General features: G+C 41.1%; 1 protein-coding gene across 1 annotated transcript in view; it reads left to right on the top strand.

The window, feature by feature from the left end:
• fras1 (Fraser extracellular matrix complex subunit 1) overlaps nucleotides 1-12,723 on the top strand; it is a 299,016-nt gene that overhangs the window by 117,100 nt on the left and 169,193 nt on the right. The window contains exons 10-11 of the mRNA XM_085476387.1: nucleotides 3,118-3,207; nucleotides 7,425-7,572. Of these exons, the coding sequence (XP_085332513.1) occupies nucleotides 3,118-3,207; nucleotides 7,425-7,572 (238 nt within the window). The remainder of the gene's footprint in view (nucleotides 1-3,117; nucleotides 3,208-7,424; nucleotides 7,573-12,723) is intronic.

The raw sequence follows: 12,723 nt of genomic DNA, 5'->3' as shown, positions 1-12,723 counted from the left end.
GTATGTTTGATTTAAAATCCACTGCAGTGGTGTACAGAGGCACAATTATAACAACTGTGTCACTGTCTAAACCAGGGGTAGGCAACTCCAGACCTCGAGGGCCGGTGTCCTACAGGTTTTAGATATCACCATGTGTCAACACACCTGAATCAAATGATTAGTTCATTACCAGGCCTCTGGAGAACTTCAAGACATGTTGGGGAGGTAATTTAGCCATTTGAATCAGCTGTGATGGATCAAGGACACATCTAAAACCTGCAGGACACCGACACTCGAGGCCTAGTGTTGCCTATCCTTGGTCTAAACACTTATGTTGCTGACTGTAGGTCGAGGTTGAGTATTTGGCAGCTTAACAGCTACAGCTAATGTTGTAGAAAACACACATTAGAATTGACAGTCATATTAAAAATACACATCAATCATATAAATATATCCCTGTTACATTGTACATACAGACCACGCAAAGAAGTGTATTTTTGCCCATCCTGGTAGTTTCTACTACATGATGGACTCAGACAAGTTTACAGTGCAGTGATGAAAACCCTGAACATGATGATGAAAAAGAAGGTCCTACTAGTTAGCATCCTCATTAGTCTATGGAAATACAAAGATGCTAAATTTGATCCAAAATCATTTGGGAATGATCTAAGTTTAAGTTATAGTGATTTCCTCTTTTATTCAAAATGTATCTGTTAATGCAAACCATGTAAACCGCAGCATGATGTCCTTTTGGATGAACAGTTTGGACCGTGTCCTTAAACTCACTGTAAAAATGACATTTTTACATTATTGAACTGATGCCAGTGTTTTGAAATATAAATATTAATAAATACATATTTTTCTTTTTGATATGTGTTTCCATCAGATGGGTTTGGTCTAGGACAGGGGTGTCCAACTCCAGTCCTCGAGAGCTACTGTCCTGCAGCTTTTAGATGCATCCCTACTCCAACACAGCTGAATCAAATGGTTGGATTACCTCTTCAGCATGCCCTTAAGGTTGGGAAAGGCCTGATAACAAGCCATTCATTTGATTCAGGTGTGTCGGAACAAGGATGTGTCTAAAACCTGCAGGACAGTAGCTCTCGAGGACTGGAGTTGGACGCCCCTGGTCTAGAACGTCATGTAAAGTGTTATTAAAAGGATCTTTAAAAGTCAGAGTGCAACAGCTGAAGCAATAATAGCCTTCATGTTAAGTCATCAAAGGTCAGACTTGGCAGGAATGTAGGTGAGTGTGTTTGAACAAAACAGCCTAGAGGATTTGTTAAAGTTATTAGCCGGTGTTCCCATAGTTGCTTCAGTCCCCCTGCTTTAGGCTCCACGCCACGTTGAATCAACACCTCATCCAGTTTTACATCAAGCAGATTTAATAATATTGCTTTAATATCCCCGACCACGACCAAATAAGCCCTCATTAATCATGCTGTATGGCGATAATTACAGCTGCTAAGTGTCGTTAGCTCTAAGTAGCATAACTGGCATTTTCCCAACTTTGAACTCAACAAGGTCACCGTGCAGAGAAGACAGAGCCAATTTCCACTGTGTGTTTGTGTGTGCGCGTGAGTGTGTGTGCACAAAACAATTAAGACAAGGTTATGGGTTTAATGATGTGTAGGTCAGGAGGCGGCGAAAGGCACTGGGGTACAGTTATACAGGCAGTTTATGATTCCTGCACTAATAATGTACCTACTGTAATGGTACTGAAAGGACTTCTAGTCTTAGAAAACTGCAGTATTGGGATACTACTACTGTGACATGCATCTTTTATTTCCAAGTTTCATCTTTTCTTAAAGTTGAAATGCGTATGGGTGTAGGAGGAGCCATTAAAATCAATAACACATGGGAGAAATTGGTAAGTTTCAGAAGCAGTTTCCGTCTCTAGATGCCAGATTTTGATGATATCTGCAATAGAGATGACTTCCATGACTTGAATATAATGGAACTAAATGGTGTGTAGTGCTCAAAGTGCCAAAAATAACCACAGGAGCAGCGCCTCCCTCATGACCCAGGTAATCATAGTAATGCATGAGTCTTGTTGGGAAGAGGTTAATGGAGAACTTGCTTTTTCCCTAGAAAACTGCACCCAATAAACTCATCACTGAGCAGAAGGAAGCATGCAGCTGTCTGGAGCGGAGATATCTTCATAAACACAAGTGCAGTTTCAACAATATCTCAGTTTTTCCACATTCAGTCCATCTACGTCAATAAATGCATAAAAGACAGTAATTTGTGCGCAGTCAGTAAAAATAACGTAACCGTCTTACTTTAATGTGATGCATGATATCATGGGCAGTTTTCTTTGTCTGCAGGCTGCAAAACTGTCAAATATTTAATGATTTCCACTACTCTCATGACTTGATCCATTCAACAATATGTTCGCCTTCTCTGCAGAGCCATCCAGGAGAAGCTGAGTAACTGTCGCTCTTAGTTTAGCTTATTTTAGAGCAACATCCACCACTTACAGGAATCAAGTAGCTACAGTACCCGACAGCTAACCTAACATCTCAAGAGGATGGAGCAATACTTTCATTTGGTCATGCTGTCACAAACACGAGTGGATTTCCAATTTCTTGTCCTCAGTGAGCAGAGGAAACTTGGTGGGTGGAGTTTGGTGCAGAGAAAATAGTTCCTAGTGTTTGTAATTTTTTTGAGGAAAAAGTTAAATTATTAATAAGTAGCAACCAGCAATCAAATTATAGCTGAATAACCATCACGTTATGCTGTTTAGATGACTCAGGAGTTTTGATTGACTCATCTTGGCTTGTTTTTCTATGTGAAGATTAACAGCAAATACTTTGGTTTGCTCTCTTTTCCTTTATCTTTTCTGTTCCCTCCCTTTGTCTGCCTCTTCTTCCAGTCTTTTTTAATTAATTTACTTTCTTTTGTCTACTGCTCTCTTCCTCCTTCTTTCCAACCATACTCCCTTCTCCCTCCTACCCCTTCCTTCGTTGTTCTTGTCCTGTTTCTTTCTTTTTCTGTTTCTTTTCCACGTTACTCCTTTATTCTCCTTCATCATTTCCAAAATAGCTTTCTCTTGTGCTGTACTCTTTTCTTTTAGCTGCCGTCTGTAACTTCACGAGGAGAATTTTATAAAAATGTACATTTTCTTTGTTTTTTCAGGGATCTGAGCTCGTTAACCTGCCGGGGAAATGCTGCCCCGAGTGTTCGTCTGCGAAACCTTCCTGTGTGCACAAGGGAAAATCCTACAAGGTACTTCTATCACAAGTGTAGATTTTACTTTGAGCTTGTTTGCTTATAAACAAAATTGCAAAATCGGGCAAAGAATTCCTACTGTGTGGGAGAGACGAAGACTCCACAGGGCTTCTTTCCCTTTACATAAGAAAAAAAGAAGCTAAGTGGCATGAAGTCTCTCTGCAGAGGAGGCTGTTACGAAAACAAACACATCGCTATTAAGCTACACAAACACAAACTCGAAACACTGGAAATTACAGTTGCATTCAGACGGAACATGTGTGTTTTTTTTGGACAGAGCTGTGAAATTAATCAGGGCTTTTTAGGTCACAATCTTTTGTTTGTGTTCTTTTAGAGGCTCTTCAGCTTCATTATTCATAGGTTAGACCTGGAAAACCACAATGCAAAGCTTTAATTGTTTCACATTGATGGGGACGATGCTAATGTAGCGCTGCAGGATGGTGAACGACGCTGTGGCTCAGAGCGAGTGTCGGGAGAACTATTATCCTTTTGAATAGATTGTTCTTTGTTCCCATGAGGAATTAATCTTACCACGAGTAAATAAAAACAGATAGATACTGCATACTTATTACGCGCCTACACACATTTATACACGGTTGTATCAGCTTTGGCGTTTTCCTGTGATGGGAGAGAGTCACCGAAAGGTTAAAGCTGCAGGTTTGTGACGGGATGATTACTGGTTTGAATTCACGAGTGACTTGGAAAATAACAGCTCGGGACGTTAATGAGTTAGAATAATGAACTGTGTTTACCCAACACTTATCTTCTGGTTGATTTAAAGGCACATTAACAGACTATTTACAGGGAAACTGAAAGAAATGAAACAGTTTTCAGGTGTTTATTTGAAGCTGTGATTGGTCTAAATGGGAACATTTTATTACAACCTTAAGTATAATAAATAAAAAGAGGTTTGCAACCTGCCCTGCATAAAAGAATATCTCAGATATGAATATAAAGTGTCCTGTTGAGCCAAGGTTCTCTCTCTCAGCCCAGCTCAGATTTATACTGTGCGTGTGGGGGGCTTATGCTAATTGACCAAATCATTTTTAACTTATGAAGTTTTAAAGATGGATTAAATACAAGTGAGAGAAGAGTGTGCAGAAATCAGCTGGCACCATAACATTTTTAGATTTCTCGTCATGCGCAGATCGATCAAGCTGAATAAAAAAGGTTTTTGCTTTTATTCTTGATGCTAAGCCAAGCTGTTCACATCATTTGTCACACAGGTAGTTATTTTCTCACCTCTGCAAAGAAAGCTGATTGGGATTAAATAGCATAGATTCACTTCCGTTGAATTGAATTGAATTTTATTTATATATCACAGAATAAAGCAACATTTGCCTCAAGGTGCTTTATATTGTAAGATAAAGACCTTACAGTAAGATGAAGAGAACAGAGAAAACCTCAACAATAATATGACCCCATATGTGAGCATACGAGTGCTTTGGCGACAGTGGGAAGGAAAAACTCCCTTCAACAGGAAGAAACCTCCAGCAGAGCCAGGCTCAGGGAGGGGAGGCCGTCTGTTGGGACCAGTAGGGGTGAGAGGAGGAAGACAAAGACATGCTGTGGAAGAGAGACAAAGATTAATAATTACAAATGTCACTTAAACAACAAACTTATTAAGCTCGGATTGATTTTGTACTTATAACTGTGCTCATACGTACGATCACGCAAACAAAAAGTTTTCTAAGGACTCCATGAAATGGAAAAACTGATGAAACTTGTGGTTTCCATCCATAAGAGGGTAGGTAGCTGCTACATGCTGCTAATCAATTATGCTTCACATCGGGACATGTGAACACCTCTGTAAAAGCTGATGTTTTGGCAGCGTGCTCGTCTGGAGCAATCAGGTATGTTAACACAACAGCAGAATCTTCCCAGGAGTGGATGTCTCAGACTTTCACTCCAAGGTCTGGCTGTGCAATGCTGAGAGAAGCTGCAAAAGCAGCATTAATAATAGAATCTGCAGCATTAATATTGTATTCAGAGGTTTGAACAGTGTGTGTGTTTTAGAAAGACTAAGTGGCAGGCTGACAGGAACTTGCAGAGAGTTTGTAGAAGTGAAAGTTATTTTGAGCAGCAGGCTAAGACGAGGCTTTAACAATGTAACAGATAGCTTTAAGATGGCCTTAAGATGTTTATGATGATGATAACTTTGTATTTCAGGTGCAGTTATAACTATTTTATACATATTGCATATCTGTGCTTATTTGAGTTGATGTTCAGGTTCATTAATGGTCTAAAGCTTCACCTAGTGAGAGTGTCTAGATGATCCATGCTGAGGGAAAACTAGAACATAGAAGGAATTGCAGTACATGCTTACACAACAGTTCATTTTAATATCTTTTATATGTTCATATTCTTGTATTAAGCTTTTAGTAGGGGTTCTTGATTAAAACATTTATTTAGTAGAAGACATACATATAGTCTCAGTGAGCCTCTGGTCTGGTAAAAGGTCAGAAGTGCAACAGGTGAATTGAGAAAGAGCATGTGAGGACGAGACACAGACAGTTAGTAGGTGAAGAGGTGACACAGAGAGCATGTGAGGTCGTGACACACACACACACACACACACACACACACACATGAGTTAGATTTATTTAGAGGAGAGAGAGATTAGTCATGTCTCGGTAAAAGAGGAACCGTCCTTGTCTTCTCGGCAAGAAAGAGGAACTGAAAGGTTGACCGGAGGAATCGGCCATGAAAATAGAAGATGATCTTCTGGGTTAAAAGTCATTGTGGTGTTGATCTGATCTATGTATAAAATGTATCTGTGACGCATGAAGGGGCGTCAGTAAATCAAACCCTGATGCTATAAAATATCTGTTCATGCTTTGATTAAGTCGAAGATCACTTGCTGTCTGCGTACAGTGTTCTTCCCACACGTGTGTAGTCATTAAAATCATTGTTTGACCAAGATCCTCTGGACCAATGGTGGTTTGTACTCTCCTTCCTCAATTTTTGAACCTTAACACATGTTAAATATTAAAGTGCAATTAGAAAAACAAGTGTAGCTTTTTTGGATGAGTTGCCCCGAGAAAGCCTCTGCTCTCCAAAAAGAACATGGCAGCGTGACTTCAGTTCGCTAAATTGCATCCAAACAGACAACAAGACATAACACACAGCGCCATGTTTGGTAAACCCCAAACGCAGCAAATCAGGGCAAACACCTCATACCAGCTGTCAGCACAGTGGTGGAGAGGTGATGATTTGGGCTTGTTTTGCAGCTGAAGGATGTGTGCACTTTGCAATCATTGATTCAAATATGAACTCCTCTGTATACCAAAGTTTTCTAGAGTCCAGCGTGAGGCCATTTGGCTTTGCCAAAAATGGGTCATGCAACAGAACAATGATTCAAAGCACAGCCACAAACCTACAACAGCAACCTACAACTAAGAAAAAGAATCAGCCAAGTTAAGGTCTGGACCTCGACCTTGATTGAAAGGCTGTTATGGGACCTTAAAAGAGCTGTGCTTAAATGAATGGCCACAAACATCAATGAACTGAAGTAGTTGTATAAAAAGGAGTGGATCAGAACTTAAAAACGATGTGAGAGACTGATAAAATCAAGGTTTATCAGTCTCTCACATCGTCAAGCCAAAGACAAGCTTTGGATCATCTCGTTCTTCAGAGGACTGAAGTCTAAAACTCTTCAAGGAAAAAAACCTATTATCTGCAAATGAGGAAAACTCACTCTTACACCTGTAGAATTTCTTAAATAACGGTAGTGCTGGTGTCAGAGCCAGGTGACGGCACACGTTAGTTTTTAAAGCGATCTGCTTGGTTCCCTGTGTGGACAGTAGAAAGTTTGAAAAGTCTTCACAGGTTCTTGAAAAATGTTTCAGTTTTCCATGTGAGGCTCTTTTCCCTTTGTGACTGACATTCCTGCTGTCGCCTGTTCGAATATCTCCCCTTAGTGGGCCTCAGTCAGTTCACTCTTTCTGTTTCAAAAAACATATGAGAGTCGTGACTGTCAGCCTTCTTTTAAAACGGACACATGCAGCTCATTAGCATTCAGACCACGGCCTTCTCTGTGTGGCATCCTTTTTAATCGTTAATCAGCTTCTTCAAAGTCAAAATCCTTTTCTTTTCAGTATTTTCCACATTCTGTCCGTCCTCTATAAAAGCCTTTATCGCAGTCACACTTTAAGCATAATGAGAACATTAACCTCCCATTTACAGCTGCAAATACTATGTCCTCTCTTTTATAGAACCTTGCTCGATGGAGTGATGGCAGTTGTCGTGAGTGTGAATGCCACGATGCCCAGGTGACTTGTTATCTGAGATCCTGCCGTACTTGCCCTCTGGGCACCCTGGCTGTCATTCAGGACGGCCAATGTTGCCCCGAGTGTCACCAAGGTATGTATGCAGGAAAAGTGACACACACACACGCATGTCGGGTATTCATATCTTGTGGGGACATCTTTTTGACATACTGCTTTCCCTAGCCACTTACCCTAACCATCAAAAACAAATGCCTAAACCTAACCATAACCCAATTGTAAAACTACCCGTTTCATACATTCACCAGAATCATTTTGACAATGGAGACGACCATAACCATTAAAATGTCCGAGAGTACTCACTAAAAACGTATAAAAGTTTAAAGTAAAGTTTAAAACAGTTTTTAAAGTATAAACGTCCTACCTGGCATATTGAAATGTTTGAAGGTACACTGGATTTCTTATCTTTGCCTGCCTAAAGTCGAAGAAACTGTTTTTTGTGGATTTTCTTTGATTGACTTTTTCCCCTTGTATGTTTGATTTTTGTTTGTGAAAAATCAGGAGTCATGAATGAAAACCTGAGTTTCTGATTCTGTGAAACATCTCTGCCCCCTCCAGAACGTTTCCTGAGCAGAGCTCTTTATCTTTTTCTCCCCTCGTTATCAAACGCCACGTCTGTACTGCTCAGGTGTAAATGTGTTTGTCAGTTCATTCATCCTGAAAGTATGTAATCAAAATCGTGTTCCCTGTAAACGAGACGCTGTTTGGCTAAAAAGTGAAATCATGCAACATCGTTTTTGTTTTTCCTTTGTGATGAATGTGCTGTAAGGCGATCTGCTCCGTGTGTGTCAGCATGTCATCAGCTACACACTGAGAGTGTAACAAAAAGTCTTTCCTCACTCTGTCACTGCCAAATTCTCATTCATGTCAGCATATTAATATTGATGTTAATGTGTGCATTAATCTAATGTTGTTCAACAACATTGGTGGTGATGTGAGTTGAATTTCTGGGTCCTTTTTGTTCTTTGCTGTAGGTGCTTTAATTTTTTATCGTATTGCCTCCTGGTTGCACTCTTTCTCCTTGGCAGAAAATAAACCTATTTAACAATTAATGATGTGAAAAAACTTTTACTGGCAAGAAAATGAGAGGATGAGTCAATAGCAGTGAGTTTGGCCCGAACAGGTGCAAATAAAAACGTATTCCAAGTGGAAATACCACAAATTAAGAAATAAAAATTCTTCCAGTGACATTGAATTATGGCTTCTAGCTGATTTCCTCCTGTAAACCACATCAAAGCTCTTATGTTTCACCGCCCTCCTTGAAAGAGGCGGCTCCATCTGTCTTAATGACTGAAAATGGGTATATTCACAGCCAGCAATTATAACCATTTTCTCATATAAATAAATAACCTAACAGGCAATTAAACACAGGGACCACATTGTTTAAGTTCAGGCAGACTTGTAATTCAGGTTGGCTGCGTGAGTGACTAATTACAGCTGGGAAACAGAGGCATTTTTCATTGCGCCATTCAAAGGTTCAGTTTGATACAACAATAGTTGAAGCTGTTTAATTCACATTTATTGTCTCCGTGTTTTACGTCCCTCGGCAGTCTTCATGCTCTCTCAGTTTTTACTGTATTTCTACCCAGCAGAATATTCAAATGTCTCAAATCTAAAGTATGCATATTCTCAGACAAACAGTCTAATTAGTCCACAACACAGAAAACAACATGGGAAATGTGTAAAATGTAATATCCTGGAGTAGCCGATTGTTTTATTAATCTGAGTACCCAGTGCGCCCAGTAGGGAAAAAAAGATCTGCACTAAATCAGAATCAGAATCAGAATGGGTTTATTGCCAGATGTTGAGGTTTACAACATTAGGAAATTGCTGCGGTGCTTCAGTGCAGACAATAAGAATTAAAGTGCTATGTAGAAAGAAAGATATGTGCATGAGATATACATGAGATATATACATGAGAATAAGAATTATGAGTGCTACGTAGAAAGATATATACATGAGTGCAGGTGGTGATCAGTGCCAAACATGAAATGATGCAGTTACACAGCGTAGGGTCATGTGTTAGTGGCGGGGACAATCATGTGGTTATTGTTCATGTGTCCAACAGCAGAGGGGAAGAAACTGTTCTTGTGGCGAGAGGTTCTGGTGCGAATGGACCAGAGCCTCCTGCCTGAGGGGAGCAGGTCAAACAGACTGTGTCCAGGGTGAGAAGGGTCAGCTGAGATCCGAGCTGCACGCCGCAGTGTCCTGGAGGTGTACAGGTCCTGCAGAGATGGGAGTCTGCAGCCAATCACCTTCTCAGCAGAGCGCACAACACGCTGCAGTCTCTGTTTGTCCCTGATAGTGGCTCCAGCGTACCACACGGTGATGGAGGAGGTGAGGATGGACTCGATGATTGCAGTGTAGAATTGCATCATCGTCCGTGTTGGCAGGTTGAATTTCTTCAGCTGCCTCAGGAAGTACATCCTCTGCTGGGCTTTCTTGATGACGGAGGTGATGGTGGGCTCCCACTTCAGGTCCTGGGTGATGGTGGTACCCAGGAAGCGGAATGAGTCCACAGAGGTGATGGGGGTGTCAGTCAGGATGATGGGGGGGAGTGGGGCTGTGTGCTTCCTGAAGTCCACAATAATCTCCACTGTCTTCTGGGCATTCAGCACCAGGTTGTTGTGGCTGCACCAAGACACCAGACGTTCAACCTCTCTCCTGTAGGCAGACTCATCCCCGTCAGAGATGAGCCCAATGACGGTGGTGTCATCTGCGAACTTGATTAGCTTGACAGACTGGTGGGTGGAGGTGCAGCAGTTGGTGTACAGGGAGAAGAGCAGAGGAGAAAGAACACAGCCCTGAGGGGAGCCGGTGCTGATGGTCCGGGAGTCCGAGACATTCTTCCCCAGCCTCACGTGCTGCTTCCTGTCCGTCAGGAAGTCAGTGATCCACCGGCAGATGGGATCAGGCACATTCATCTGGGAAAGCTTGCCTCGGAGATGGTCTGGAAGGATGGTGTTGAAGGCAGAGCTGAAGTCCACAAACAGGATCCTGGCGTAGGTTCCTGGGGAGTCCAGATGCTGCAGGATGAAGTGTAGGGCCATGTTGATGGCGTCGTCTACAGACCTGTTGGCTCTATATGCAAACTGCAGGGGGTCCAGGAGGGGGGCCGTGAGGGTCTTGAGATGGGAGAGAACTAGGCGCTCAAATGACTTCATGACCACAGATGTCAGAGCCACGGGTCTGTAGTCATTTAGTCCAGTGATCCTAGGTTTCTTGGGGACAGGGATTATGGTAGAGGACTTGAAGCAGGCAGGCACATGACATGCCTGCAGTGAGGAGTTGAAGATGATGATTTATTTTATGCAGTAAATTCACAAAAAACCACACTCATTAATCATATTCACAAGCGTGTATGCTGGTGTCGACCAATTCAAACAATAGACTGAGAATATTCTAAAAATAAATTCATTATTCTATTCAGTTCTGTTGTTTTTGTTCACGCTGCTTTTTCCTAATCAGCATTTCAGCAAATCCAGTCACTCCTTCACTCTCATGAACCGTTTACCTGCATCCAACCAAAACTTGCCCACATTTAGCAGAATTAGGACTATGAACAAACATCTTGTCCCTTCATTTGATTTGACTTGATTTCATGACAGTTTCGTCATAACCACGTGTTAGTAAACAACAAGCCTTTAAAACAGGGGTGTCAAACATAAGGCCCAGGGGCCAGAATTTGCCTGCCAAATCCCCCAGTCTGGCCCAATCTGAAGGAGAGCATAGAATTTGGACTTTAACTGTATTTTAACAGCATTTACTTCTGGTAAAGACCTCCGCCATTTCCATTCATATCACACTAAAGTAATTATGTAGTAGACAAATAAAAATAATTTCATGAAAACAATTTTATTATTTCTGTCATTACTGGAGAATTGCATGCAATAGTATGCCCATGATGGTCCGTAACAGATATATTCATGTCTGAATAGAAACTGATTTAAACAAGGTTAGCTCACTAAATTAACATGCCGATGTGATAAATTCACATGTCACGTGTTCGGTTATTAACCCTGGCTCCTTTTTCCTCCCTGCCAGTGATCTGAACATCCCAACTGAGTTCGGTTTGTGGCTAAAAATAGAAAAGGGGGAAAAAAGATCACAACCTCCTTTTCTTTCATTCGCTCTCATTTTTTGCTGGAACTGTAAATCATCCTTTAAGCCTATTAATCATGGCTGTACACCGGCCCAGAGGTCCGTAGCCTCTTTTCTGATTGGGCAGTTCATACCTGAGGGGCATAACCAGAAGTCGTGCAGTGTTCAGGTCTCATGGGGAAAGATGTCAGCTTCTTATTTTGCTTTGATCTGACCCAGATGAGTTATTTGAAATTGATGAAATACGTTTCAAAGTTTCATACTTAGCAGTAAAATCTATTTTCCTAACTTTCGAATATGATGCCATAGGTGTGTTAACCTGTGTGGGGCTGCATACAGGTTAATACACGGCAAGGACGCCGTGATAGTTTTGAGATAAAAATCTCCTTTGTGACTCCTTCAGTGAGGAGCCTGCAGCCTAACTGTTCGTCTCAGCTTGGACACATTAATAATTGTATTATAATCTCATGCATTTATAATGTTTGTAATAATATACGAAAATGTGAGACACTGTTAGAGTCACACATTACGTTCGGTCCCATTCATTTTGTCACCGCGAAATAGGATCAGTCCTAAGTGAGCGTTTCCTTAACTTAATATTTTAATTAAATATTTTAAAATATGTTTCGAGCCGTTTCTAAGCATGTGGAGATAATATAAACTAATTAGATAACTCTGTTTCCTGTACTCCTACAGTAAATCTCACACTGTAACAAATTTCATTGTTAAATTGGGGTTACCAGATAACATTAGCCTGTTATTTTATGGCTCACTTGGTGTTTTATTGCCTAACATTGACAGAGTAATGATACAGCCTAAACATGAACAGTTCTTTTTCTTAAAACTGTGTATCCACCTGAGCCTCAGTCATGGCCCATTACTGTTGTGAGGTGGAGTGTAAAGCAGGACCAAAATGCAGGACACAAAGGCAGTCAGTGTTAGACAAAAGCAAGATATTTATTGGCTGTTTGCAAAGCCAGTGAGTCAGTACACAAAACAACAATCCAAAAAGTTAACGGGGAATTACAGAAAACAGGAAGCAGAGAGCATAGACAAACAATTTGACAAGGAAAAAGAGGGAGACTGAACCGTTTGTACACCGCGGGCCGGCTGGGAAAGGAAATAA

This window comes from Copadichromis virginalis, linkage group LG12, assembly GCF_057382275.1.
Source record: "Copadichromis virginalis isolate Kocher_CV1m ecotype Utaka linkage group LG12, C_Virginalis_male_GT1.1, whole genome shotgun sequence".
Lineage (NCBI taxonomy): Eukaryota > Metazoa > Chordata > Actinopteri > Cichliformes > Cichlidae > Copadichromis > Copadichromis virginalis.
Note: the sequence above shows the minus strand (reverse complement) of the source record. Positions and strands in the feature narration are given on the sequence as shown.